This window comes from Lagopus leucura, unplaced genomic scaffold (genome assembly GCF_019238085.1).
Source record: "Lagopus leucura isolate 7727_CA_CO unplaced genomic scaffold, USGS_WTPT01 Super-Scaffold_100001, whole genome shotgun sequence".
In the NCBI taxonomy this organism is placed as follows: domain Eukaryota; kingdom Metazoa; phylum Chordata; class Aves; order Galliformes; family Phasianidae; genus Lagopus; species Lagopus leucura.
In genome coordinates, this window is record NW_024962262.1 from 95,437,547 (window position 1) to 95,462,502 (window position 24,956).

Here is a 24,956-nt window from a genome sequence, read left to right on the forward strand (position 1 = left end):
TATCCAGTCTGTAAGACTATATTGTTTTGATGGTGTACATTTAACCTGTGGGTAACTTCAGTAGATTAAAAAGAAGAGAACATGAGTTGGTCAGTCATCCCTACCTTGCAGCCAAAGCAGATAACACTTCCCTCTTTCAGAAATATGTTTTAGGATGGAAAGAAATATGTTATTCACCACAAAGTGAAAGATTAATTTGTTCAGGGGAGCGGGGTTTGTATTTTTAAAAGTATTTTTGAAGTTCTACTTCCTGTAAAGCTTGAGGAGAAAGTCTGCAGTACTATATGACTTTTATCTAATGTAATTACTTGAATTAGGTATAGCATAATGACTGGTCATCATTGTTTTATTTTAAAACATTTAAATGAAAGCATTTAATTAAAATGTAACTGCTGCATTGAGACTGCTGTAAAGATTCATCTTTGTCTAAAAGTAAACTCATTCTTCATCTGAGAACTAAGCAAGACAAACGAGAAAAAACTTTTTAAGGAAATTTCCTCATTAAATCAGAAAAGACAGTTAGCATCATGAGAATTACTGCTTCCTGCCATGGCACAAAACATGAAATAAGCAAAACTGAGTTTGCTATAAGGAGGTACTTGTGTTATCTTGGATGCGCTTGACAGCTGTGATTTGACTCACTGTTCTCAAAGTTCAGTATTCAGCTGAGTTCAAAGTTGCCTCTCAGTGCAGTGCACATGAATGGGCTGTGTGTTTTTCCCATTCCATGGAGAAAGGGATTTGTTCGCTGAGGTTGTTTGTAGCCCACATGACAGCAAATATGAGCAATTCTAACATTGTTTTCACCTCTATTTGTAATTCCTCACTCTTTTCAATCTGTGATCCTGAAAAGAACCAAAGCTATTTATCTGGAGTAAAATGCATGATCAGTAGACAGTGACACTCCTCAACTAAGTTGCTGATACATCTGAAACATCACAGAAAATGGACAGGGGACAACATCAAAGACCTTACCAGTACCTCACATAAATACAATCCTGCGCTGCTATTCATGCATGGGCTCTCAACCTTTCTCATTCAGGTTCTTCTCATGCTTTTTTCTTCCTCTTACAGAAATACTCCCATATACACTGCAAATCCACGTGATTTTCAAATCCACCTCTGAGGCAGTATGTAAAGGAGTTTCATAACTGAGTATTTTTCCTAGTGAAATGGGCTACCCACTTGCAAGACCTGAGACTCACTGGTTTAGAGAGTTGCTGGTGCTTGCCCAGTTTCATAACATACTGCATTTTGATGACATTACCAGGCAACACATGAAATGAATAAACAGTACTTGATGCAGTGTAAGATAACCTTCCGATGCACAAGTGTTAAGCAGACTACTTAATAGGAAAAAGTGCATGTGCATGAGTGGAAACACCACACATAGTAACAATAAACATAGGTCCAGCCAGCCTTTTGATAGGAAGACGGGTGGCGGTAAGTGAAGATTAAGCAAGTCCTATTATTTTGCCATTATACCACCTATATTGTGAACATTTGCAACTCTAGACTGAGTATCTGGCACTGGGCAGTCCCCCATCACCAAAATTACTTCAGCAAGTAGATATTTTTGCACTGTTGAGCAGACTAGAAGTTGTAGATTTTTAATTTATTCACAGATTTGTGTAGATCTCTTTCCAGGCTGATTATTATCCTAGGGAGGAACAAACCAATACAAGCAAGAATCAATTGAATGAAGGTCTGGATGCAAGCAAGCTATAGTATTGTGCTCATTGTAAGCACTGCCTTTCAGAACAAGACAATCTTGCTCACTGGTAGCTGTGAGTGACATGCAGCCTGTTTTACAGTCCTACAAGAAACAATATATTTTGTGGCTACCACAGTGATGCAGGACTCACACCATCTGCTCTCTCCCATTTCTGTAGATATGCCTACATTGCAGTCCCTAACAGTGACTGCACTGTATGTAAATCTAGATGCAGCAAAAGAACCAGACTTCTAAGCAGATTTAATGAAGCTCATTCCTGCACAGTTAGTTTGCCCTTTGCAGTGGTTGGATTCAGGGAGCACTAACAGGTACCAGGAGCCCTGACTGAGCCTCTACTCACAAATGGGACAGGAGCCCCCATTTAAACCCAAACCTAGGTCTTTGCTTTCTGCTTGATCTCTAGCTTGGATATGCTGCTGCTTTACTCTAGACTCACTTCACAGCTGCAGTCAGGCTGCTGAAGCTGGAGAGCTTCCAGTCCATGCCTTTTTGCAGAGCTGGACCCCCTGTACCTACTTTGCTCAGCCTTTCCTCACAGGGCTGATCTGCAGCTGATAACCCCTGCAGCAGAGCTCTGATGGGATAGGAGTCTTTCCTTATCTTGTTTCATCTAAAAGAGAGCATTCTTTTTCTGAGCTGGTGGCAGAAACATATCCTTCATTGAGCATTGAAAATGCTCCTGTCTTACCAGCCCCTCCCCAACTCTTCTGCAAAGTGCTGACAAAATAAGTCTTTCTACATTTGCACTGCTGATGCCTTCTTCCAGATAAGAAGCGTTTGGCCATTAATGGGAGCATAGTTCTGAACCACATACAAAGAGACCTCCTTGGAGAGAAACTGAGGAATGAGGGAGATGCTCCTTGTATGCTAGGAATTGGTACCAATTCTATTCTAGTGCCAGTCTGTCCTAGTGTATGCCATCCATGCAGCATGACAAGGAATAAACACAGGGCCTGAGGGAGCAGCTAGCATATATCAGCCTTACTTGTCCATGGGATCCTTACTTAACTGAGAAGTTCTGCTGGAGAAAACTCCTTTTTGTGGGGAGTTTTTTGTTACTACTGTCACTTCTATCAATTGTCAATTATTTGCATAGTACCTTATGCTTCTATTCATTGCTCCCCATCTCTAAAGTACTGACAAAAGCACCTGCTTATCTCAGTGATGGATTGTTAGATACCAGATTAAAGATAACTTCTGAACTACATAGGCCTTGGTCAGCAGACTCTGTGAGGATGTCGTGCACATTAAAGTGATGTGGATGGACTTCTGCATGATGCCCTAGGACAAGCTGGCAAGTTGTAATGAGTTACAGTAGTAATAATGAATAAGTCTGTAGCTGGGTGTTTGCTGTGTTCTAAGTAATACTTTCTGTTAACGCTTAAGTCTCAAAGCTTGTTTACTGGACATTTTTGGTAGGGAAAAACTGAAGGCAATCTCTGGGTCTCTCAGGGAAAAGTCTGCCATGCATTTCTTACAGTTTGCCTTGCCACTCAGTTCAGAGAAAACTAATCCACATGAAATAAACATAAATGATAACACAAGGTTGGTGGTTAAAATGTAAATATGGCTAGTACTCAGACCAAGCTGCTAAGTATTTATCTGAAAACAAACTATATTTCTCTGATAATATCTGAGATCATGGCAAAGCCCACAGTCTCACGTTTGAGAATGCTGAAGAATGGTATCATAAAATAAGCAGTATGCCCTTTGCTTTGAGCACTCTGTTAGTAACTTTTGTCAGAGAGAGGAAAGTAGGTCTTGAACTGTCAATTCTTGTTCTTTGTGAACAGCGAACGGCTCCACCTGTGCATGAGCAATACCAGGTGTGCCTACTCTGCATGAGTGGATGTGAGCTCAGGTTGCTGTGCTGCAAGGACAGCTCTGTAATAAGCAGTACCTTTCAACTGCAGCAGGCTCACTTTCACTCTGTGAGCTTGATCTTCGTGTTAATTTAAAATACATGTTTTGCTTGTGTGGCTTTCAGTTATGTTACCACAAAGAACTAATAGCACCCTCAGTTTACTCACGTGAAATGCTTGTGCTGTTTCTCATTTTTCACTGCAGAAGGAAAAAAGGGTTTTTGCTCTGATGGGTAATTTATACCACACTTCTGGTCTGTATGGTATAGACTGTGTAGAAACTGTACTGCCCACACATGTAGACCTGTGTGTCTAGGTGGTACCTTTCAGTCGGTTTAACTAACTTTTCTTCAAAAAAAAAAATGCATATGGCCGTGCACAAGTCTCTTTTAACGAAGGGTCAAAATTAATGACTGCATCAGTATCAAACATGACTCACATCTGTTCTCCAGCTAGACTGCTAATGAGAGAGTGAGTGACCAAGCATTGGTGGGACTCAACACAGCACAGCACTGTCAGAAAAGCAAGTGCTGCCATATATCAATCCCTTGATGTAAAATATGTCTTTTCAAACAAAAAGCTGCCCACGCTTTCTGGTGTTAGCAAAATATTCTTGGGAGTTACTGATCTAAATGAAAAATTAAAGGAAAAAATCAAATATTGACATGAGGCAGACATCTACCACAGATAATCTCAGCTCAAAATTGTAATATTTATCAATATAATAATTGTACAAAACATTCTTCAATGGATCCGAGAAATACTCTTAAGAGCTGATCATACCACAACTGCTTATAGGCACCCAGCCGTGCTTCTGCACAGTACTTACATAGAGATCACTCACAAAAACTAAGAACCAGAACAAAAGCAAACAAGAAACACCGCAGTACAGTTTGGTCAAAGTAAACTACTTATATATTTTGAAGCATTTCATTTTTAGATAAATAATTTAGGCTCTATTTTGCCTCTCCTTTTTATTTAATCCTTTTCCAAAGTGAGCATTTGCCAAAGGTTGCTAAACCGTTTCATTGTCATATCACGTGGAAGAAAGGAATTACAGATTCAAGTGCCACTGTGTCTGTAGCACAAGCTCAGATCAGCTTTGTTCCAGATTTCAGACTTCCTGTTTGCTGCTGAGCAGGTAATTGCTTGTAATTTCCTGACTATAAGCACATACATATTCAAAGGGTTATGGTGTGGGTAACACACATAGAAGAGAACACACACAGAAGATTAAGGGGTGCTTCTGGAGCAAGGTATTGCTAACCTAGGGTAGGTAGAACTGAGATTGCTGGGGAGCTCACACACTGAGAGGACGTGGGAGGATTTTTCATAATCCTCAGATGGACAGATACAGTGAGTAAAATACAAAGAACCTGTGGTCACAGATTTGCTGTCTTGCAACTAAGCATTGTGGCAGAGGAAGACTTGAAACCTAGTGATCTCTGTTTTGGTAATGGAAATTTAGAAGTAATTGTTGGTTTTCTCACTAAAAGCTCTGCCTACTTCTTGCTCACTTTGTACCTTTAGTATACATTACATTGAGAAGTAAAATAGAAGAAAAGGAAAAAAAAAAAAAGACAAAGAGAATCATGTTAAAAATGTACTGGCTTGAAAATTAAGCCATCAGATGTAAGGAAAGGCCCTGACAAGCACTGAATAGCTTGCATGCATTGTTTTACAGTCTGCACATAATGACCATGTGACACATATACAGACCAGAGGGAAAGGCTGTCCAGAAACAACCAACAAGGGGTGTCATCATTTTGACCAACTTTGGCTGGGCAGATGCTTGCATGGACTGCAGCTGAGACAAGCTGGGTATGTAGGAGAAAAGAAACTGCCGGGGAACCAGCTGTGTTAGAAGTGCTGGTGATAGCTCAGTGTGGTTGTTTTTCACTTGCTTGACATATAGGCACTGTGCTGGAACTTGGAGTGACGTCTGCCATTCTGGGTTCTAGTCTTTTTAATCTCCTCTAAGGGAGTTCAGGAATGGATTTATCTGCAGACTGTGGAGACCCACTGGTTTGCTTGTGATCGTGTGGTATCCTGAAAGTAATGCTGAGTTTTGCTGGTGCTGAGGAGAGTGAAAGCTGTGGCTTGGCATGTAAAAAGGAATTGATATAAAAGGTGCTGGCTTCTTTTCTCTCTTGCTCTGCCTGGTCACTCACAAGAGTGCAGTGAGGTTGCTGCTTCAGTGTAAGGCTGTGAGGCACTGGTGGAGAATGATCACTGCAACTTGTCTGTGGCATTTGTGGAATTCATGAATCAATAGCAGCAAACCTAAAAGAGACATTTGAACTGAAGTCCTTTCTGATGTCTATGGTTTATTTGCGAGTTTTTCCTGGTTTGTTGGATTAAAATAATTCATTGACTGAAGCAGCTGTGCACAAATATTCCACACAGAAATATATGTTTATCTTCAGTCTTAAGCTGTACAAGCTTAACAAGAGATTTTCTGATGCTAAATTCAGCAAGTTTTTGTAAAGACCAATAGTTATGAGATATATAACTCTTCTTCCCCTGATGACTGCTTTCAGCTTGTCTCAGCTGAACCCAGAACTCAGAAACTTACTGCTAGAGTGAATGAGAATAACTATGTTCTGCCCAATGGAACTGTGGCTTGTTAGAAAAACTTGAGAAATTGTAAAGATCCATTTATGAATAAAAAGATGCTTGTCTTCACCTCACTCCAACTTTCATTCCCTAGCTCTGTCAAAAAATGTTTGTCTATAAACTAGCTACTCTTAACAAATGCATAATCTGTGAAAGCCACCCGGGCAGAAATACTGGTCTTTAAAGCAGTCTTCTGCATGAAAAGTATACTGTCCATTAATGTCTCGAAGGTATAGACAAACAGCTTCCATCAGGATAGCAGGTACACGTGTATTTTCCCATAGCTCTACCCAAAAGCAAACACTTGCTGTGTACTAATATTTTCCTACAGTCCAGATTTTACAGTGGGAGATTCCTACTGAATCTCTCTGAAGAGGACAGGTTTGGTGTCCTCTGGTGTCATAAAGGAAAATGTTTACTATCCCTACTCCAGTAAAATCTGTGGTAAAATCCATATTTTTCTTTAAGAAAAAAAAAATATTCCAATTAAAAATTGCAATTAAAATATGTAGGAATAGTAGAAAGTTACTTTTCTTGTATACAAGCTGTTGTTTCTTTTATTGCTGCAGATGAAAGTGAGGAAATACCTGGATTTGAAGAAGAGAAAAAGAAAGATCCAATTAAAATAAGCTCCTAGATTCTGGAGTTATGTGACAATTTCAGGTGCTTCAAGTATTGGAGGCTGTACCATTCTTCAGAGGAGTATTGCAAGTGACTGCAAAGGCAGAGCATAACTCACCCAGGACTGCATTCACCAGCACAATGCCAGGTGTCAAATGAATACAATACCTGGCTGCTGCGACATGAGCAGGCATGCAAAATAATTAAGCATCTATGCAAATGTGAGGGAATCAAGGGAGAACTTGTCTCCTCTTCTTTCCTCTGAACCTTTTGGGTGAAGGCACAGAACTACGTGCAGGCAACTCTAAGCCCCAGCTGTGGTGTTTGCCACCAAAGTTTCTTCCTCAAATTGTTATTGCTCTCTTTCAAATGTAGACTGAAAATGCCATTTTTCATACATTCCCATGTGAATATTCAAATATTTTATCTGGTTTTTTTTTCATATCTTGGTGCATGACAGTACAGACATGCTAATATTCTTTCTGATCTGCTTGTTCTGTGTACAACCAAGGTAACAGTTCTAAAATACACTATCAGCTCTTTCATCATCGACTCGTGTGTTGAGCAAATAGCAGCATTTAACTTTTAGGATGGAAGGAGAGTTTTCACTGAGCCAAAACAGCACTTGACTCATTGTGAGGATTTCCTGTGCATCTTTTTTTGGTACTGTTAGACTTCAGTCAAGATGTAGACTTCTACATGTTAAATTTAAATATTTAATTCTGAGGCTTTTGGGCTAAAACAAATTGAAATATTCATGAATTCAACATCCATCATAAATATATTCTCAGCTCTGCCCTTGGTGCAAAATTCCTCTCTGGTCTGTTCATTACTGGTTGGTTTTTTTTGTTTGGTTGGTTGGGGTTTTTTTGCATTTTTTGTTTGGGGGTTTTGGGTTTGGTTTTTTTTTTTTTTTTTTTTTGTTTTAGGGGTTTTTTGTTTTTGTTTTTTTGGGTTTTTTGTTTGTTTTTTGTTATTGTTGCTGTGGTTGATTTTGTTTGAACCCTGGACGGATTTGCAGTTTGTGAATATCTGTTTTATTTGGTGCCAAGTTTTTGTGTGAGCACGGGGCATTGTAATAGATGTATAAGCGTAGCTGCAAAAACCATAGCACACACACAGCTATTCTCCTCCAAACATGGAAACCATCCAAGTGCTAAATGTGTGGATTTTGGTGGTCTTAGGATTTTCTTTTGTTTGGTTTGTCATTTGGTAATCATGGTGACAAGTGCTCTCCTAACCAGTGAGAGCAATTGTGTCAATGTATTCACTGTCCTATGGCAGAAAGTGTCCTTCTGGGTGATGCCCTGTTTTGGTATCCTTGTAAAGGTGTCTTGGTGGTTGTGCATTGCCCTGTGCTTTGATGGGCTGAGCAGCTGCTTGAATCTGCCATCTGCTTCAAACCAGACTCCCATTCTCAGCCTTGTGTGTCAGGAAGATGCACAAATTTACACACGTTTCTTTGAGTAGGTTCAGCTGTGAGCTTGCCATCACAGTGTTCTCCCTTAAAATCTATCTAAACTGTTTTGAAGACTGCCTTCAAGACCCAGGGAAAATATCAAAGTATACCAATCACCAGAAAGCCCCATAAAAGTAACCAGTACTTGTCAGTATGTTGTTTGGAACCTCTTGACCGGGGTTAGCTGTTTTCCTAAGAAAACCTAAACATTTCCTAAGCTGATCTCTGCCACTTCCTTCCCACACATCTTTCACCTCCAAAAAACAAACAAGAACAACAAAATAAACAGAAAAATAACCACCACCAGAGGCTCACATCCTTCTCTATTTCCTTCCCCCAGCCCAGCCCAGCAGCAGAGCAGACGCTTTCTCTGCTGCCAGTTTGTTGTCCAGCATCATGAAAAGGAAATCTGGGGAGCAAATTCCTGCCTGGTCTCGCTTTTCCGTAATTCCTGTGGTGAATTTTCTTCTGTTCCATTCTTTTTTCTTTTTCCATTCAAACTGCTGTCTGATGTGGATGTGCCACCTAGGCTTGAGTCTGACAGCAAAGGCAAATGGTTGCATGTTCTCCTGACCTCCAGCATTAATAGCTAGATACTCATGAAGGTAGTCAGCCTTGGAGCTTGCTGGAGATCCCTCTTCACAGCACCAAGCCTCCTGTGCTGACAGTATGGAAAAGCATGTGGAAATAGATAACAGTGACTGTGGCTTCTGCTTGTCCCTTCTTTGCACACAACTGGGTGAATATATATTTTGCATTAGATGTTAGGGGTCGGGAACGAAACGTTCTTCCTCTAGTAATGACAAAGTATTATCAGTGTCCAGGCATGATCCCAGCTTATTCCTCTCTCAAAATAATATCAGCTGACATATTTTCTTTACAATGTGGTCTTTTGCCAATGCCTGAACATATCCAAAGGTGGAAAATTAACAACAGGGCTTTTAAAACTGCTTTTGGAGAAAGCAGCTGTTACAGATAGAGGAGCCTCTGAGTAGCAGAGTTAAGCAGAAATGTCTGTTGTTCATTCGTTTTTAGACACAAGAAGAGCTCTTTTAATGTAGTCATGCTTTCCATCACAGTCTGCTCTGCAGTTTCATTGCCCCTATAAAGAGAAACTGCCTCCACCTGGAATACAGCATCACTTTCACGCTGGAGCACCATCAGCATTTGAGAGAACCAAGCAGCCTCTGCTTCACTTGCCCTGTCCCCTCCCTGGCTGTTCCTCACCACTGCTGTAGTACTTCCTCCCTTATGGCAATCTTGGGGTAGATCAGACAGGTTGCATGAGTCATAGCACACAGAAGAAAAGCAGGGTACTCTACAGGTTGGTGTGAGAGCTTGTCAGCGAGACAGGCGTGGGTTTATATCCTCATACCAAGCTTCAGAAATACTCTGGGGAACTGAAAATATCTTTCAATCTCCCAGTGTCCCATCAACCATGCTGAAACAGGATTAGTAGGGGAAAAGAGCAGAATTGTACTAGGAATTCAGAACTAGCAGTATGGAAGAGCTACAGATGGTGATGCTGGAGAGCTCACTGAGAGTTCTTGCAAGTGAACAGGATGTGAGATGGCTTTACATAATACTTTGGGATAGGCTCACCAAGCAACAACAAAAAAGGGGTCTGTGGTCAACTTGCGGTCTCAGTAGCGTGTCTGTGCTGCAGAAGGACCGATATTTAGAGTAGTACTTACTTAGGGGTAAAGGTGCAATGAGGAAAGTTAGTGTGGTCTCTGAATTTGTCAGAACTGTTTCCTCTTTTTTTTACATATAAGAAGAACAATAATTTAAAACTGGTATATTAAAAACCAATGACAATCAAAAAAACAGGCAAACAATCTTTTCTTGCCGAAGCTCACTATGTAGTGAATGTGCCAAAGAGAATATTTGGCATCTGGTGAGATAAAGGACAAAACATTCCAGGTTGTTCCAGTAGCTGCTCAGGAGACAGGACTGAAACTCACAATGTAGAAATCTTGGGTGGCTTTATCCTCAGTCCTGCAGAAGGATTTGTGATGGCTTTGAGAATAAATAGACCAAAGAATGGTGGCAAGGTTGATCATATAATCCTGTGGATTCTACTGTAAGAATTTGATCTCTTTCATCTCTGAAGGAGGACAGAGAGGCTCTGAGCTGTTTGAATGGAAACTGCAGCAAAGAATGCTAGTTATTTTTCTTTCTGGCAAAAGTCAAATACCATATGCTAGCCCCAAACAATACAGCAAGATTCACATCTTGCATTCTGCTGACACTGGTGGTATATTGCTAACATAGGGGCTAACTCTGTTGGCATCTCTGAAATGTTGACTTGTCCTACAGTTGACGAAGAGAGAGAAAAAAGTCTTATCTGTGTATTGTTTGTAATTTACTTAGTAAGAGCCAAGCAGAGTTGCAGCTCTGCAGGTTTTCTTACAGTAAAATACAACCACTGGTGGAGCAGCTGGGTGTCTGCATGTGGGTTTGTATGTACACATGCCCAGAGCTTGTTCAGATGCTGCAGAGAAGCAGTTTAGCTGAATACTACTTGCATGCAGTCGGTTGATGCACACTGTGGAAACTTACCAGGATAACTACAAATATCAAAGTCAGTGTGGTTTTCTGCTGGCTTTTGATAAGGCAGTTAGGTTACCACAGTGAATTAGCAGTAATTTGGTTAGCATTGCAGTGAGTTTATCCTTCTCTTGTCTCCGAGTTTACTTGAATTGTGTGTCAGTTGTACAAAGTTCAAGCTCTCCTGTGACCAAACAGCCGTATGTGACAGCAGATGGGCACAATGAGGCTGTGTCTGTGAGCATGGAATGGAATCATCAGCTGTGTTCATCAAATGTCATGGCCAGAAACAGCCCAGGAAGTGACTTACAGGACTTTATCAGCTGCACCAGAAAAAGGTGAGGAGAAGAAAAGTAGTGGTAAATAAACTACTGATATCAGCTAAGAAATGGAGGCCAAGCTAGTTTGCTATTCAAGGAGAAAACAATACATCTTCCAAGTTATTAGGATTTATGAGCAAGCAATTATGTGTCTTCAAATGGTTTATACCTATTTTTGTCTGTCTAGATGTACTTGGCATGCCTGACACCCAGGGAAAGCCAGGGACAGCCCCACCAGAGGAGCTGCAATGCTGGACCTGTTGCTCACCAATGAAAGTGAACTGATTGGTGACATCAGGATTGGAGGCTGCTGGGGCTGCAGTGACCATGCAGTGATGGAGTTCACACTCTTGAGGGATATCAGATACACAAAATCAGGAAGTTTAATTTTAGGAAGGCCAACTTCCAGCTCATCAGGCAGTTAGTCAACAAAATCCTCTGGGAATCTGTTCTCAAGGACAAGGGAATGGAGCAGAGCTGACAGGTGTTTAAAGAAGCTTTCCTGAGGGCACAAGAGCTCTCCATCCCCAAGTGTAGGAAGTCAGGAAAGGAGGGCAAGAAATCAGCATGGCTGAATCAGGACCTGCTGGTCAAACTGGAGAGCAAGAAGAAAATGCACAGGCAGTGACAACAGGGATGCTGCTGGGCTGTGTAGGGATGAGGTCAGGAAGGCCAAGGCCCAACTGAAAGTGGATTTGTTAAGGGGCACAAAGAAGGGTAAGAAGGGCTTCTGTGGGTACATCAGCTGGAAAAGTCCAGGAAGGTGTACCCCCTCTAATGGATAATATAGCCAGGCTGATAACAACAGACAAGGAAAAGGCAGAAGTACTCAACAGCATTTTGGCCTCAGCCTTCACTAGCGACTGCTCTACACAGTCTTCCAGTAGATGGCTCAGTTTGTGGTCATTTTTATACAGAAATACAGAATTCTTCCAATGAAAATAATAAATCCACTCAAACTGAAGCTAACTTCAGTCCCTGCATAACCATCTTGAGAAAGTTGCTATTGTTAGTATGCAAGAAAATTTCTTCTGAGCCAGTAAAATAGGATACTTGAATATGAGGATGTGATGTACTTAAAGTTGAGTGACTTCCTTCTATATACCATGAATTACTTTCTTATTGTGTTTATTTAAAAAAAAAAAAAAAGGATACTTGCATGGGTGATGACATCTATGGTTACCTTAGAGAAAGGATAAAAGAGAAAGCTGACAAAGGTCAGCTAGGATCTGCCCTGCATGTCATATTTCTGCACAGTTACATTGGCTGCTTCATGGATGTTTGCTTCATCTGCCTGAATGCTTTGACACAGTGATTCACGGTGACATCTCACATTGCTGAGACTGAGGCATATAGGGAGTTTCTTTCATCTCTGCTCAGGTGCTGAGTTAGGAATAGCCTTGGACAGCTATGCACATGGATATGCCTCGGCTTCTATGAGTTCCTCTTCTTTCTTGAAAACAAAACATCAGTACTGTAAATGTGAGGACCAAGATTTTTTTGAGAAATGCAGTTCTGGGCTCTAGGAATGCAAGAACAGAATTCCTCCTATTTATTTCTTTTGGTGGGGAATTTCAGAAACATGAGGCTTTATATCTGTGATTATATATATCTGTAACCTCAAGTGAAAATACTTTCATTTTGTTTCTGCATTACTTGTTTGTACTGTAACTTTGCATAGCAGTTTCACCTTGCAGCATACAACTGATAACTGGCCATGCTGCCAGATTGCTGCCAGAACTCTGAAACAGTTACAAACTGATTCTGATCTTGTGCAATACTTCCTGCATTTCTGCATGACCCCTGCCTTCCTTACCTTTATTTGAGAAAGACAACATTGTCCAAAAGTGTGTACCCAACCTCTGGAAGATATTTTGCTGTCATTTAATCTTCATAGCCTAGAAATCCCGTTTTTTCTATCTGCGGAACTGTTCTATCAGTGGAACTGAACTGACCATTTGTTTTGTATTTTTGCTACTGGAAGAAGTATGGCAGCAGGAGGCGGGTCTCGAGCACCAATGAATGAATTCTAAGAGCAGCTGTGATGTTACATATCTCTGATAAACCCGCATGAACATGTGCTGAGCTGGTTCACTTGTGACAGATTCTGACATGACTGCACATGATGTGAAATAGCACCAGAAGCCCTCGTAAACTTCTCGAGGTGTGACCAGAGGGGTGTTATATGTATCACATCCTGCACATACCTGGCATCACAGAATATGCAGAGGTGAAGAACAGCCAAAAGGAAAAATGAGGCCAGCAGACAAGCAAGGCTGATGACACAGTGATGAAACCGTGCAGTGCGGTCTAAAGAGAAACAGTTATTTTAAGTGCACCTCACAAACCATTTACTGCATGCCTGACAGAATCACACCTTCTAGAAAATATTATTTGCCGTATACTTCTGAATAAGACTAATTTCAGCCTTATTTTTAGAAAGGAAGAGTACCATGTTTATCTTCTTGCCTAGAATTTCACAGAGCAGTTTTCAATTCTGACAGCACAGTTGTTTATCCTTCCCCACCCCAACAAATTTCTCACTGGAAACTTCAGCTCGGCTGCATGGTTGCAGTCATGCCAGTGTCACTGATGTCTTAGTGCAGGAACAGAGGACTAAACAGGAAACTGAGCACACAAAGGGAAGCTTACGTGAGGAGCAGTCTATGGACTTGGCCTCGTTCAGAGTTGTGTGGGACACGATGCAGGTAGCATTCTTCCCATCGCTGCTACGTGCTGCAAACCTGCTGAGAACTGTCACTGTCCCGTTACTGTGACTGTCTGCTCTGGGTGTGGAGTTGCTCTGTGGGACCCACGAGATCTCAGCAGCCGGCTTCTCTGTCTCTGCCTCGCACACAGGGTTCCCATGGTCATCGCAGTACAGAGCCATTCTCGGGGAAACTGCAGAGTACCAGGAAGGGGGGAGATGCGTGTGGGTTGCTGCAGTGGGATAGGAGGTTTTATCGACTATCCAAAGGGATCATAGTGAGAAGAGGGGAATTGGAAGTGCCATCTCATCACAGCAATGTGTTCCAAAGCCACAAGAGACAAGGGTATATCTTTTTTCATTCTGGACAATTCTTCTACATTCAAGTGAGATACTACAGCCACGTGCCCTGAGAGGAGGTATTCCTGGACGTGGAGGTAGGGAATACCCCAGAATACAGGGCTGAATTAGATTAGTCCCAAGCAGCTGTTACTGAGTGACTGCAGGGTATCAGTGTGCTCATTCAGAATCCTTCTTTAAAGTTCTCTAAATTGCTTCACACTCATCATTTATAACTCTACAGGGGAGAAAGCAGCAACAGAAGGTAAGAGAGTTTTGGCAAATAACGAAAGGGAAGAAACAGAGTTACTCTAAATGAAATGCATGACCTTTATTGCCATGAGAAAGCTCCTCTTCTTACCAGACACTTCCTCTAGTGCACATGGACAGTAGCTTTGTTTTCCCAGGCCTGGACACGGTCCTCTGGAGAACAGGGAAATGAGGAAGGAGACCCTTACCTAGCACAGTCAGGTGATACGGGTCACGGAAATTCCCATCTGCATTTACCACTTCGCAGGTGTAATTTCCCTCATCAGCCATTCCTACTTGCTGTATCTCAAGTGCATGATCCCAGTCTGGTCTGGATCTCCAGTTTATTCTGTGACTGCAGTTGATTTTTTCTGTCTTGTTACTATCAATCAGGTATGCCAAGATGCATTCGCCTCCAGTCTTGGGTTTTATTTTCCATGTTACCATAGTTATATTTGTTTTGTTGGGGCAGGTCATCACAGCGCTGTGACCCAGGTGTGCTGACACTCTGTTAATTCCTGGAGGAGACAAGGAAGGAGAAAGAGGTATGAGAAAGTGCTCAAGATGTCACATATGGCCTTGGAGTTCTCTTCCGTGCTTCACGGGGAAATGTCAGCACCATTACATTCTGAAGTGAGGTCCTGTCACCGCCAGCCCAAGAGCTGCGTGTCTCGTTTTAGACAGAAACCAATTGCCAAATTCATGGCTGTGTTTGCCAAAGTCGGTCCTTCGTTTTTCTCCTTTCCTCTGCACATCCCATTCCCTAAACTGATGGATAAGTAACACAACTTGGAAGCAAAGGCTGGCTGAGCCCATTGGCGTGGGAAGGTCTCCTGCAGTTCCCTTCCCTCAGCATCATTGCCCAGTACAGGAGAAGAACAAACAAAGACTGACTCCTGTTTTGTGGTAGATATGAGCAACCCCCCCAATCAGGGCAAGCACAAGAGTCAAATTCTCTCCTGCCACTCAAAAACTTATGTGAACCGATTTCCCTGATTATGGCGCCATCAAATGAAAAATGACAAAGTAGAAGAGTAAGTACAAATTTAGCTGAATGAAAACATCAGAAATTCCCTTTGGCAATTTCTAAGATCCTTTCCTTTACTTTTTTTGGTTGTTTTTTTTTCCCCATCTGAAGAAGAATTGAGAAAAAGATCATTGTGATGCACTGCTCCTTCCTTCTCAGCCCTTCATAGACACTTGATCCCTAAATACTGTCAGAACTACCTGTAGCTCCTGTGACTGCGGTGCTGGTGAGCAGAACAACAGTCCATGTGGTGCTCCTGACCACTTCCAAGGCAGCTCTCGTTTTCATGGGTGATGCAGGCTTCTTGCACCATCCAGCTTGCTGTGAGTTCTCCATCTTCCCCTGCTAGGGATCTGCAGCACTTAGAGCCACTGCTCTTCCTGTGCTCATACAGACCCCTGACTGTGGCTACAGCTTGATGGTTATTCATATCAAGAAGCTTCTTCCTGTGCACTGAATTGGTCAACGTAAAGGAAGTGGTATTGGTATTTGCTTTCTGTTTTCTGGACTTTTGCATAATGTTACTTAGAGAAGATAAAATCTGTAGCAGAGGTTGCACAAAGTACAAGCAGAGTGACTTTTATGTCTGGCTCTGATCCAACAGTGGGGATTTTATCATCAAGAATGGGGGCAAGGTTATTCTTATCCTACTGCTTAAAGGATGCTCGGCATATTAAAAAGCCAAATAAAACCCTCTCAAAATCCATTTCCCTTCCAGCCTACTCTATTTTCCTCTTGTACCAAACAGCCTAAGATCTTTTCTCTAAAATGTATTGCCAGTCCCTGCTCCCCTCCAGGCAGGGAAGGTGGGTATATAGAGGCTGCCCACGTGATTAAGCCTGCTGTCATATCAGCAAAGGTACCTTCCTAGATATAAGATGTACCTCTTTGGAAATTAATGCAGTGAATGGAGTTTTATCTCCAAAGTGTTAGCCTTCCCAGCACTTGAAGCCACCGGACTGGAATGAGGTGCTGCCTATTTTGCCTGTTCCTAAGGGAACAGAGCTCTTTGCCCCACAGCAGTCATCTGTTTTGTAGATGTCCATGGCTGTGCTGAAATGTGCCTGCCTGAAAGGGCTTTGGTCCTCTGGTCAAACAGACACAAAGCATCCACAGATGAAGAAACCATTGGCAAGAAGGCAGATATCTCACCACTGTCCCTCCTCCAAATTGCAGGTGTTAGCTGAGAAGGGGCATAGCACCCATTGATGACTCAAAGGTGAATCTGGATAAGTTCAAGAGGTAAGTTGGGTTTCCTGTGTTCACAGTTTCTGTATTTAGAATAGCCAACAGTCACGATACACTGAAATTTTTATCTCTGCCGTTGTTGCAGTTTTATTTCCAAAATATTTGACAAGCAATTTCAGCTACCTTGGTCAGTACAGCCTCTGCTGTGTGGTTTGGAGGTCATGCGCAACAAGCATTTAAAATGTTTAGACATGAGCCCAAGATGAAAAGAACATATTTAACACTCTGATGCAGATATCCCTCTAGCATGGGAGCTTCAGCCACTTCCTCTTGACGACAGAGCTTAGCACTAAAGGACAGAGGAAGAAAACATGGCCTGAGCCATGAAAACTGGAAGCACTGAGGTTCACATTCTCCTAGTTAATGTCGTTTTTTTCAGTTTGAATTACAAGCTGCTCACAGCACAGCAATTTACTGCATGCCTATGATGAAGGGAAAGGCCATGAAAGTGCAATATGGATGGGGTCCAGTGGTGAGGCTGGCTGCTGTTTCTCAAGTTTTGGAAGGTCAGCCTCTGTCGTCCTTTAACACTGGAGCCACACAGAATGGTAATAAGGTGGCACGAGCATCATTGGTGTGTCACAGGTAGTTGCTCTGTGCAGCAGAGCTTCTGACCAGGCTGTTTTACATCTGCCTCTAGCACGTCTTTGGAGCTGGTTCTAAGTGTCGTTCAGCCTCAGACTGTTTCCTCCGCCTCAGTTCAGACTTCTGTATTTTGAGAGACTGATTTTCTCGTGGTCGCAAAGTACAGCGAATGACTGCAAGGTGCCCTGCTTCCTTTGTGTCATTTCTTCAATGCTGCAGGAGTCCTGGGGGGACTTTGTGCATGCATCACGCCTCTAGCAGTGGCCTTATCCTTCCCATTTCCTCCCCAGTTAGTGATGTACCAAGGGCTGTTTTTAGCTACCAGTGTCCCAAAGCGCACTGCGGAGCAGTTGCTGGCCAGCTGGCTCACCCCCGGGCACCAAATGGCAAACACCTCCTCGAGTCCTGGAGGAACGCAGCACCGTCCGTGTAAGGGTGTTTCCATGTGCACACACTGCCTGCACCCTCACTTCCATCTCGTGGGCATAGCGAGCAACAACAACCACTTGGGAAGCTCCTCCTATTACATGAGAGTCCGACCTTTTGCATCGCCTGGGCTGCACGGAATGAAGGGGAATTGTTCCAGGCTACATTTATGTCGGTTGCTCCTGAAGTAATGGCTCCTAATTATATCCATGGAAACTACAACAGATACAAAGAGCACAATAACACTATTTGATTGAGCAAATTCTCAGCGACAAAACACTAGTTTTCAAAATAGTAACCAGATTAGCTGTGAATTTTTGCGAGCAATGAACAGGAGCCTGCCCTGCGTACCACACTCGTGAAAACCTGCACCAGCGGAGGTGCCCCACTGTCATCACTGCTGAAACGCACCACTCACTGCCTCACTGTGCTCACATCCACTGTTGGATCTCCACAAATGTTCAGCAAGCATCAGTGAATGTCAGTGGGTGCCATTTTTTCTGCATGAAGTAACTCGGTGGCACAGCTTTGCTTCATCCACACTCCCATGCCAGATGCAGTTCTGTCACACTGCCCCTCTGCTGCCATCTGTCACATGGCAATGAAACACAAGGAAATACTGGCAGGAAGGTTCCATCTCTACTGCCATACCAGCAACATCCACCTCTGGTGTTGTTGGCCAACATAATAAAATAAGAGGCATTACTTTTGGAGAGCCCACCATAAAATATATAATATAATTAATGAATGTAAGTAACAAAACTTCTTTCATTTTTTAATGTTTTTTATTAGAACATACCAGAAAAGAGAGCAGCAAAAGTATAAAATTAGTGGGATATATGACCTTGTTTTTGTGAAACCAGCAGATTGGGCTGATTCGATGGCAGTGGTTGCAACTCTCAGTGATTTCTCCATGTGTTTAATAGGGATTTTTGATGAAATTTTACTCCTCCTGTGCTTCATCCTTGAAAATAATTGTTCATAAAGGTACATACCGCCAAAAAGCGATGACATGAATAAGGTGTGACTGTGAAGAGAAGGGCAAATAGAGGTCTGGTGGCAGGACGTGATCAGATTTTTAGTTGCAACTCTATACATTCCATTTGAAAATTCACAGGTAATGTACTGAAAATGGAACCGCAAATAAACTAAAAATTTGATGATTTTTTCAGCAATCCTGAAACATTCTCAAATCTCTGTATCAAAACAGAAGCACAGCTGTTCAGAGGACTGTGGTGGCCCAGTGTAACAGTGTAATGGAAACCTCAGAACTGTGACCCATGTGACCCACAGAGCCCTCAGCATCACTGGATTGTGTCACATGCAGCCTCTGGATGCCATGGCCACAGAAACTCCCAAATGCTAAGAAGGGCAGTGTTGGACTGCTGCCTGTATGCCTACTACAAAAAGCAGCTGTCAGAGGCTGTTCCACCGTAATAGGCTCCCCAAGGAGGTGGCTGAGTCACCATCCCTGGATGTGTTTAAAAACCATTTGGATGTGGTGCTCAGGGACATGATTTAGTGGTGGGTTGTTAAAGTAAGGATAGTGTGGTTAGATAGTGGTTGGACTTGATGACCTTTAAGGTCTTTTTCAACCTGAGCGATTCTATGGTTACCTAAAGGCTGTTCCTTCATATCCACACACGGCCAGCCTGGTCAGCAGCCTAAGCTTTTTCTCTCTGTTAGTCTATGATTTGTTCGCATCACTGGGGACAACAGGAATACAGATATCTCTACATATCTACTGTCTGTATTGTATCCGTTGTCGTTTCCATGAATACAATTCGGAGGCATTGCTTTGGGAGCAACTGAAGTATGTGCAGCTCAAGACAGCTTTCCTTCACTCAGCGCGGCCCAAGCAAGCCACCGACGGGTTAAACGCTGCGTAGCGCCGAGCCCGCCCCGCCCCGCCCCGCCCCGCCCGCCGCCTTCCGGGCAGTGCCGCCGTTATGCTGTTGCTGCGGGCGGCGCGGAGCCGCGCGGGGGTTCCGTATGGCCGCTCTCCTCTGCCGCTGGCCGGCCTCTCGCAGGTGTTGAAGCTGGAGCGGAGCCGCCGCGACGGCGTCATGTTCCCGCTGCAGCGGCTGGCGCGCAACCTGGCTCCCGGCGCAGAGGAGGCGGCCTTCAATCTTTTCCAGCCCGGGCTGCCCGCGCTGCAGCACGCCGAGATGCTCTTCACCTCCCGCCGCGGTCACGCTATCGACTACGTGAGCTCCGCCGTGCGTATGGAGCACGCCCCGACGACCGCGCGGCCCGAGGTCAGGACGCGGCCGGGACAGCGGGGAGGCCGGGTGGGTGGGCTTGGCGACCCCAGCGCTGTGGTTTTGTCCCCGTTGTGCCACGTGCGGCTGCAAAAGCGGCGGTGGGTGCCGGCCGCCCCGTGCTGAAGGTCGGTGTGGAAGTGCTCGCTCTTCTCTAGCACAGGTGTGCTTCATCGGCCGGAGCAACGTGGGCAAGTCGTCGTTAATCCGGGCCTTGTTCTCGCTGGCTCCAGAAGTGGAGGTCAGAGTGTCAAAAACTCCAGTAAGTGCTGTTTATAACTTCTGTCCCTCTGGGCTAAAAGCTGCTGGTAACCCAGGCAGTGTGACTGAGGAAGAGGGAAAGGCTTGAGTAGAAGGAGAGCACTGGCCTGGCTTTTGCACAGAGAAAGGTGGGAAGCAGGTAGCATAGCTCCTGAGCCTTAGTGCGTAACACACCTGGCACATGGAGTAAAAGAACCCTTTGTAAAAGAACCAAGATACCTGTGAAGGTATTTTTAGTTGATTATTTTAAAGATAGAACCATAGAGGATTGTGAGGAGGAGATGACAGCTTATGTACGGGGTATGGAACAGAGACCACTTTCAGGCTATCACCTAACTGCCCATCTTAGCATCTCCTTCTTTTCTAAATCCTCTCCCCAGGGCCACACAAAGAAGATGAATTTCTTCAACGTAGGGAAGTACTTCACTTTGGTGGATATGCCAGGGTATGGCTACCGTGCCCCAAAAGACTTTGTGGATATGGTGGAGGCTTATCTGCAGGAGCGGCACAAGTAAGGGACTTCACTATACCTCAATGCAGTAATGAGAGATGAATGCCTAATTTGCAGATTCATGTAATCAGAAGATAAAATGCCACAGAGCTAGCAGCATTCAGTGGTCATGTTGATGAGTCTGAAGTTGTTCCCTGGAAACCTCTGTGGTGACCCTTATTCAGTCACTCATGCTTAGCCAGATCGAACAGCAGAAGACATGAAGGTGCTGCTCCATGCTGAACTCTCAGCTGCCGTGCATGGCTTTTCTTGGCTTTTCTTTCTCCAAATCTTGCATTTCTTGTTCTTGCTTATGACTTTGGCAGGAGCACAGCAGGATAAAATAATGGTGCTGACTATTGTTGCCTGTATTTCTGACAGCTTGAAGAGGACTTTTCTATTAGTCGATGCTGTGGTAGGAATCCAGAGCACAGATCTTATTGCAGTAGAGATGCTGGAGGAGTTTGGGATTCCTTATGTGGTAAGTAATACTTTGTTCTTGAGAAGGTGGAAGCAGTAGGAAAACTTGACTGGTGTTAGATTACCTTTAGCATATAACTATAAAGGAATGTACCTCCTACCTGAACTTTTGCAAGCTGTCCTACCTCACTAGTAATACCATCCACTCCGCCTTCTTTATTGATAATAAAATAGATCCAAGGTTTGTTTGGGGGCATCTGAGGGATTTTTTTTTAATTTATTTATTGACAATTTTTCAGTGCTCAGCTCAAGGAACATGAAAAGGTCTATAGCCTGTGCAGGCTGTGGTGGTGTTCTGGTAAACTGTATTATACCACTTCTCCCAGTTAGCTATGACCCAGAATTTTCTGCCTGCCTTGCAGAATGCCCCAGGAGCTCTTCCAGATGTTCCAGGCTAGCAGCAAAATCATCTTCTTTTCCTCTCTGTCTTTTTCTGGATCCATACAGATGGTGTTAACAAAAATTGACCGAGCTTCCAAGGGACTGTTGTTAAAGAATGTGCTGGGGATCCAGAAGTTTGTAAAGGAGAAAACTCAGGGTTGCTTTCCTCAGCTATTCCTAGTCAGGTAATGGTTCTTTTTCTTGCTGCTGTTCCTTGTGGATGATGATTTGCACTGACCAAGCTACCTTTGTCTGGAACTGTGCTAGCGGTAACAAGCTATAATTGATTACATTAGAAGTGCTTACTCTATTAATGTTGTATTGCACTGTGGGGATAAATTTAATTTAATGCAGCCAGTGGTTGAATTTGCTTGTCTTGCTCCTAGATACGCAGCATCAGGCACTGAACATCCCTTTGTTTCCACAGTTCTGTGGAGTTTTCAGGAGTCCACTTGCTAAGGTGTTTTGTAGCCCATGTTACTGGAAACCTGCCTACTGTAGAGGCCAGCTGAAAAGTCTGGCTCCTGGTCTGCTCAGCTCATCTGGAACAAAAGGTACCAAAACCAGAGGTCTGGAATTTTGTTGTAAGAATCTGAAGCACCAAAATTATTTTTGGATAAGCTTGTATAAATTTTTGTCTAAGGTAATGTTTTTAATGGTAAGCTTTTTGTTTAATAAACTCATTAATTCAAGACATTTGCACTGTGAATGAATCCTGGGTACTACACAAAACCTATGTATTCGTGTCAGTGGAGGAAAAATAAATAATCAGAGAACTTCCAGAGCAGCCAGGTTTTAATAAAGGACTCCATCTCCCTTCAGGTAAACGTTCAAAAATTCACTGCACCTGTATTTAGAATACTACAGGTAGCCCAGTAATCTCATTAATAAAAAAGCATTTAGTTTAGAAATGAAAAAAAACACGGCTGTATGTTAAGTGAACTAAACTTGCCTTGTTGAGCTGAATGACATCTAGAAGTTTAAACTAGCACATGGGCACTCTGCCTGCTCTAAGGCTATCCAGAGTGAAAACAGTCAATGCTTTGTTTGCAAAAGGCTTTTTGGAAACTTCTTGTATTTTTGCACCTTTGTAACTCCTCTGCATTGTGCATTCCATAGGTTCAGCACGATAGCATGCCTCGCTTGTGTACGTCCAGTTGTCCTTGTTCCTGGTGGATGCAGGAAAGGAAACCTACTTTATGGGATCTGCCTTCTGGTTGGCTTGAAACAGTGGTGATAAATGAACAACACCTAGCGGAACTCTCTCCTCCTGCACTTTATCATCACTCGGTGCTGCATCTACCTTCTGTTTTAAATCCCACTTGAAGTTCTGCAGCTGCCCTCAGCTGAGTTATCAGAGATGGGTCTGTTACCTGCATCTGTCCTGTGCTGGGAGTTGAAGCACAATACTGAGGTCCCACAAGCGCTGTACCTAAGAGTACAATGTGGGGGAAACCAGAGCTTGTACAGAATCTACAAAAAGAACTGCCATTAAATAGCAGTAGTTGTGCACAGGAATTTAGACCAAAGCTAGTAAGTGCCTGTGTCATGCCCTGGGACTCGTCCTGTCTTAAGACTGCCAATTCTGTGTATGCAGTTGTTCAAGCTAACTTACATTAAGTGTTTAAATCTCAAGAAAAGGTAATTCTTTCATAAACCACTCTGAGGCTTGAAGGTGGTGTTTCTACTGTTTGCTACATTAAGGAATTTCTTGTAACTCTCAGATTAGATTTGAAGCAGAGTTTGTTTCCAGCGGATATGTTGGAAGTGGCAAGGTGAGGAATACTGTAGAGAGATGTGGATCTCCAGTTTCTACATGTAAGCAGAGATCAAGCCTGTAAAACTCTACTGTTTTGTTTCTAATCCCAAAATGCTCCAAAGCAAACTGCCTGTGGGTGTTTGATTCTAGAAATAAATACAGTAGGATCTAGAGAGATGTTGACGTGCATGTCAACATTTCAGGAATAAGCGTGTATTAGTATCTTAAAACCAGTGTCTTTCAAAGGCATCATTGTAGTCAAAGAAGCTGTAATCTTCAAGGCCTCAGTTTGTTGTGTGCAAGAATCAATGCCTCTGTGACAGGTGTAACAGTAAATAAAATCAAATTAAGCAGGATTTACATGTTCAAGCATTTTAGTGCATGCTTTGGCTAAACAGTTGTGACACACTGGCAAGTAGACTTTCTTGCCAAGTTCTTAGGAGTGTGCTGTGTTGCTGAATGAAGAATTGCATTTTCTGAGGCTGTGGACACAGAAGTTCTCTCTTTCGTTCACTCGCTGATAAGTGGTGGGCCTGGCAGCAAACTGAAGGAGAGATCCTGAAACCATTCCATGTAACATCTGTTTTATTGCCATCTCATCAATTTACAGCCAGCTGTATCAAAACCAAAAGAAGTACCCTTCCCTTACGTGCACAAGTGATTTTTAATATTGGGTTTGCTAACTATTGTATCTCTTACTGAATTAGCCAAAATGTTAAGCCTGTATGCACTGTTCCATTTTAATACTAATTTAACGCTGTTCAAGCATTTGTTAAATACTTGATTTTTAATTACTTCAGATATAGCTACTCAAATCTTACATAAGCATAGAAAACTGTTGTGCTCAATAAGGTAATTATTGAACAGCCATTAACTATTTAGTTTAATAGGGAAGATGATAATTCATGTTTTTGTATTCTAATAATACACTATATCATTTGTGCACCACGTGGCTATTTGTGCTGATGCTGTTCCCCAGTGGTTCCTGTGACCACAGTACTGCTGGACTGCTGCCCTCAGGCAAGTGGTATCTCCTGCTGGCAGCAGCCACAGACTGCCCTGGGGAAGGCTGTTTAATCTCAGACACCTCAAAGCAGTGTATTCACTTCCTTTGAATTTACTTCTTGAGATCCTTCTGTCTTCCATCTTCTTGACTCTACTGTCTACTGGTTTTGTTTCTCCAGTGTCATCACCTCAGCTGCATCTTTTTCTTCCTCTTCTTCAGCTTCCTAAAGAAAAATCTTCTGAATAGCTTAAGTTACCAAGGTATCATTCCCCATGATGCAAACCAGCAGCCATTACTCTTCCCTAAACTGTAACTGTTCTGTTAAGCGCAACAGGTTGCCTGAAAGGTATCTCCAAGCATAAATGCCTAGCAAACAGGATACCTAAAGCCACTTTGTGTATGTCACACTGCTTAATAAAACAGTGGTAATGTTCCACACAATACTCCATCATTTAGGAAAAGTCCTAAAGATGTTTTAAAGTGACGTTCTCCACAAGAACTCACATTGTTCAGTGCTGAAATTCAAGTTGTGAAATTCAAGTAATCTGCCATGATCCATGTACGTAGGAGGAGG

The 24,956-nt window shown here is 42.9% G+C and overlaps 2 protein-coding genes across 2 annotated transcripts; one reads left to right on the forward strand and one right to left on the reverse strand.

Annotated features, from left to right (window-relative positions):
- Window positions 1-13,738: 13,738 nt before the first annotated feature.
- On the reverse strand, window positions 13,739-15,834 carry LOC122177449 (cell surface glycoprotein CD200 receptor 1-B-like). The gene is made up of 3 exons (XM_042866832.1): window positions 15,686-15,834; window positions 14,668-14,976; window positions 13,739-14,064 (listed from the first exon to the last, which is right to left on the reverse strand). The coding sequence occupies exons 1-3, from the start codon at window positions 15,819-15,821 to the stop codon at window positions 13,739-13,741; spliced, it is 771 nt and encodes a 256-aa protein (XP_042722766.1). The 5' UTR covers window positions 15,822-15,834.
- Window positions 15,835-19,672: 3,838 nt separating this feature from the next.
- GTPBP8 (GTP binding protein 8 (putative)) lies at window positions 19,673-23,732 on the forward strand. Its single transcript, XM_042866761.1, has 7 exons — window positions 19,673-20,002; window positions 20,169-20,267; window positions 20,647-20,777; window positions 21,138-21,237; window positions 21,684-21,802; window positions 22,045-22,171; window positions 22,737-23,732. The coding sequence occupies exons 1-6, from the start codon at window positions 19,694-19,696 to the stop codon at window positions 22,127-22,129; spliced, it is 843 nt and encodes a 280-aa protein (XP_042722695.1). The 5' UTR covers window positions 19,673-19,693; the 3' UTR covers window positions 22,130-22,171; window positions 22,737-23,732.
- Window positions 23,733-24,956: the final 1,224 nt, after the last annotated feature.

Excerpts from the sequence above, each read along its gene's own strand:
- GTPBP8 (XM_042866761.1), top strand. The coding sequence starts at position 19,694 with ATGCTGTTGCTGCGGGCGGCGCGGAGCCGCGCGGGGGTTCCGTATGGC. Across the intron at positions 20,778-21,137 it reads TATCTGCAGGAGCGGCACAA|CTTGAAGAGGACTTTTCTAT; the intron begins GTAAGGGACTTC and ends TATTTCTGACAG. Across the intron at positions 21,238-21,683 it reads AGTTTGGGATTCCTTATGTG|ATGGTGTTAACAAAAATTGA; the intron begins GTAAGTAATACT and ends GGATCCATACAG.
- LOC122177449 (XM_042866832.1), bottom strand. The coding sequence starts at position 15,821 with ATGGAGAACTCACAGCAAGCTGGATGGTGCAAGAAGCCTGCATCACCC. Across the intron at positions 14,977-15,685 it reads CGCAGTCACAGGAGCTACAG|GAATTAACAGAGTGTCAGCA; the intron begins GTAGTTCTGACA and ends TGTCTCCTCCAG. Across the intron at positions 14,065-14,667 it reads GTATCACCTGACTGTGCTAG|TTTCCCCGAGAATGGCTCTG; the intron begins GTAAGGGTCTCC and ends GGTACTCTGCAG.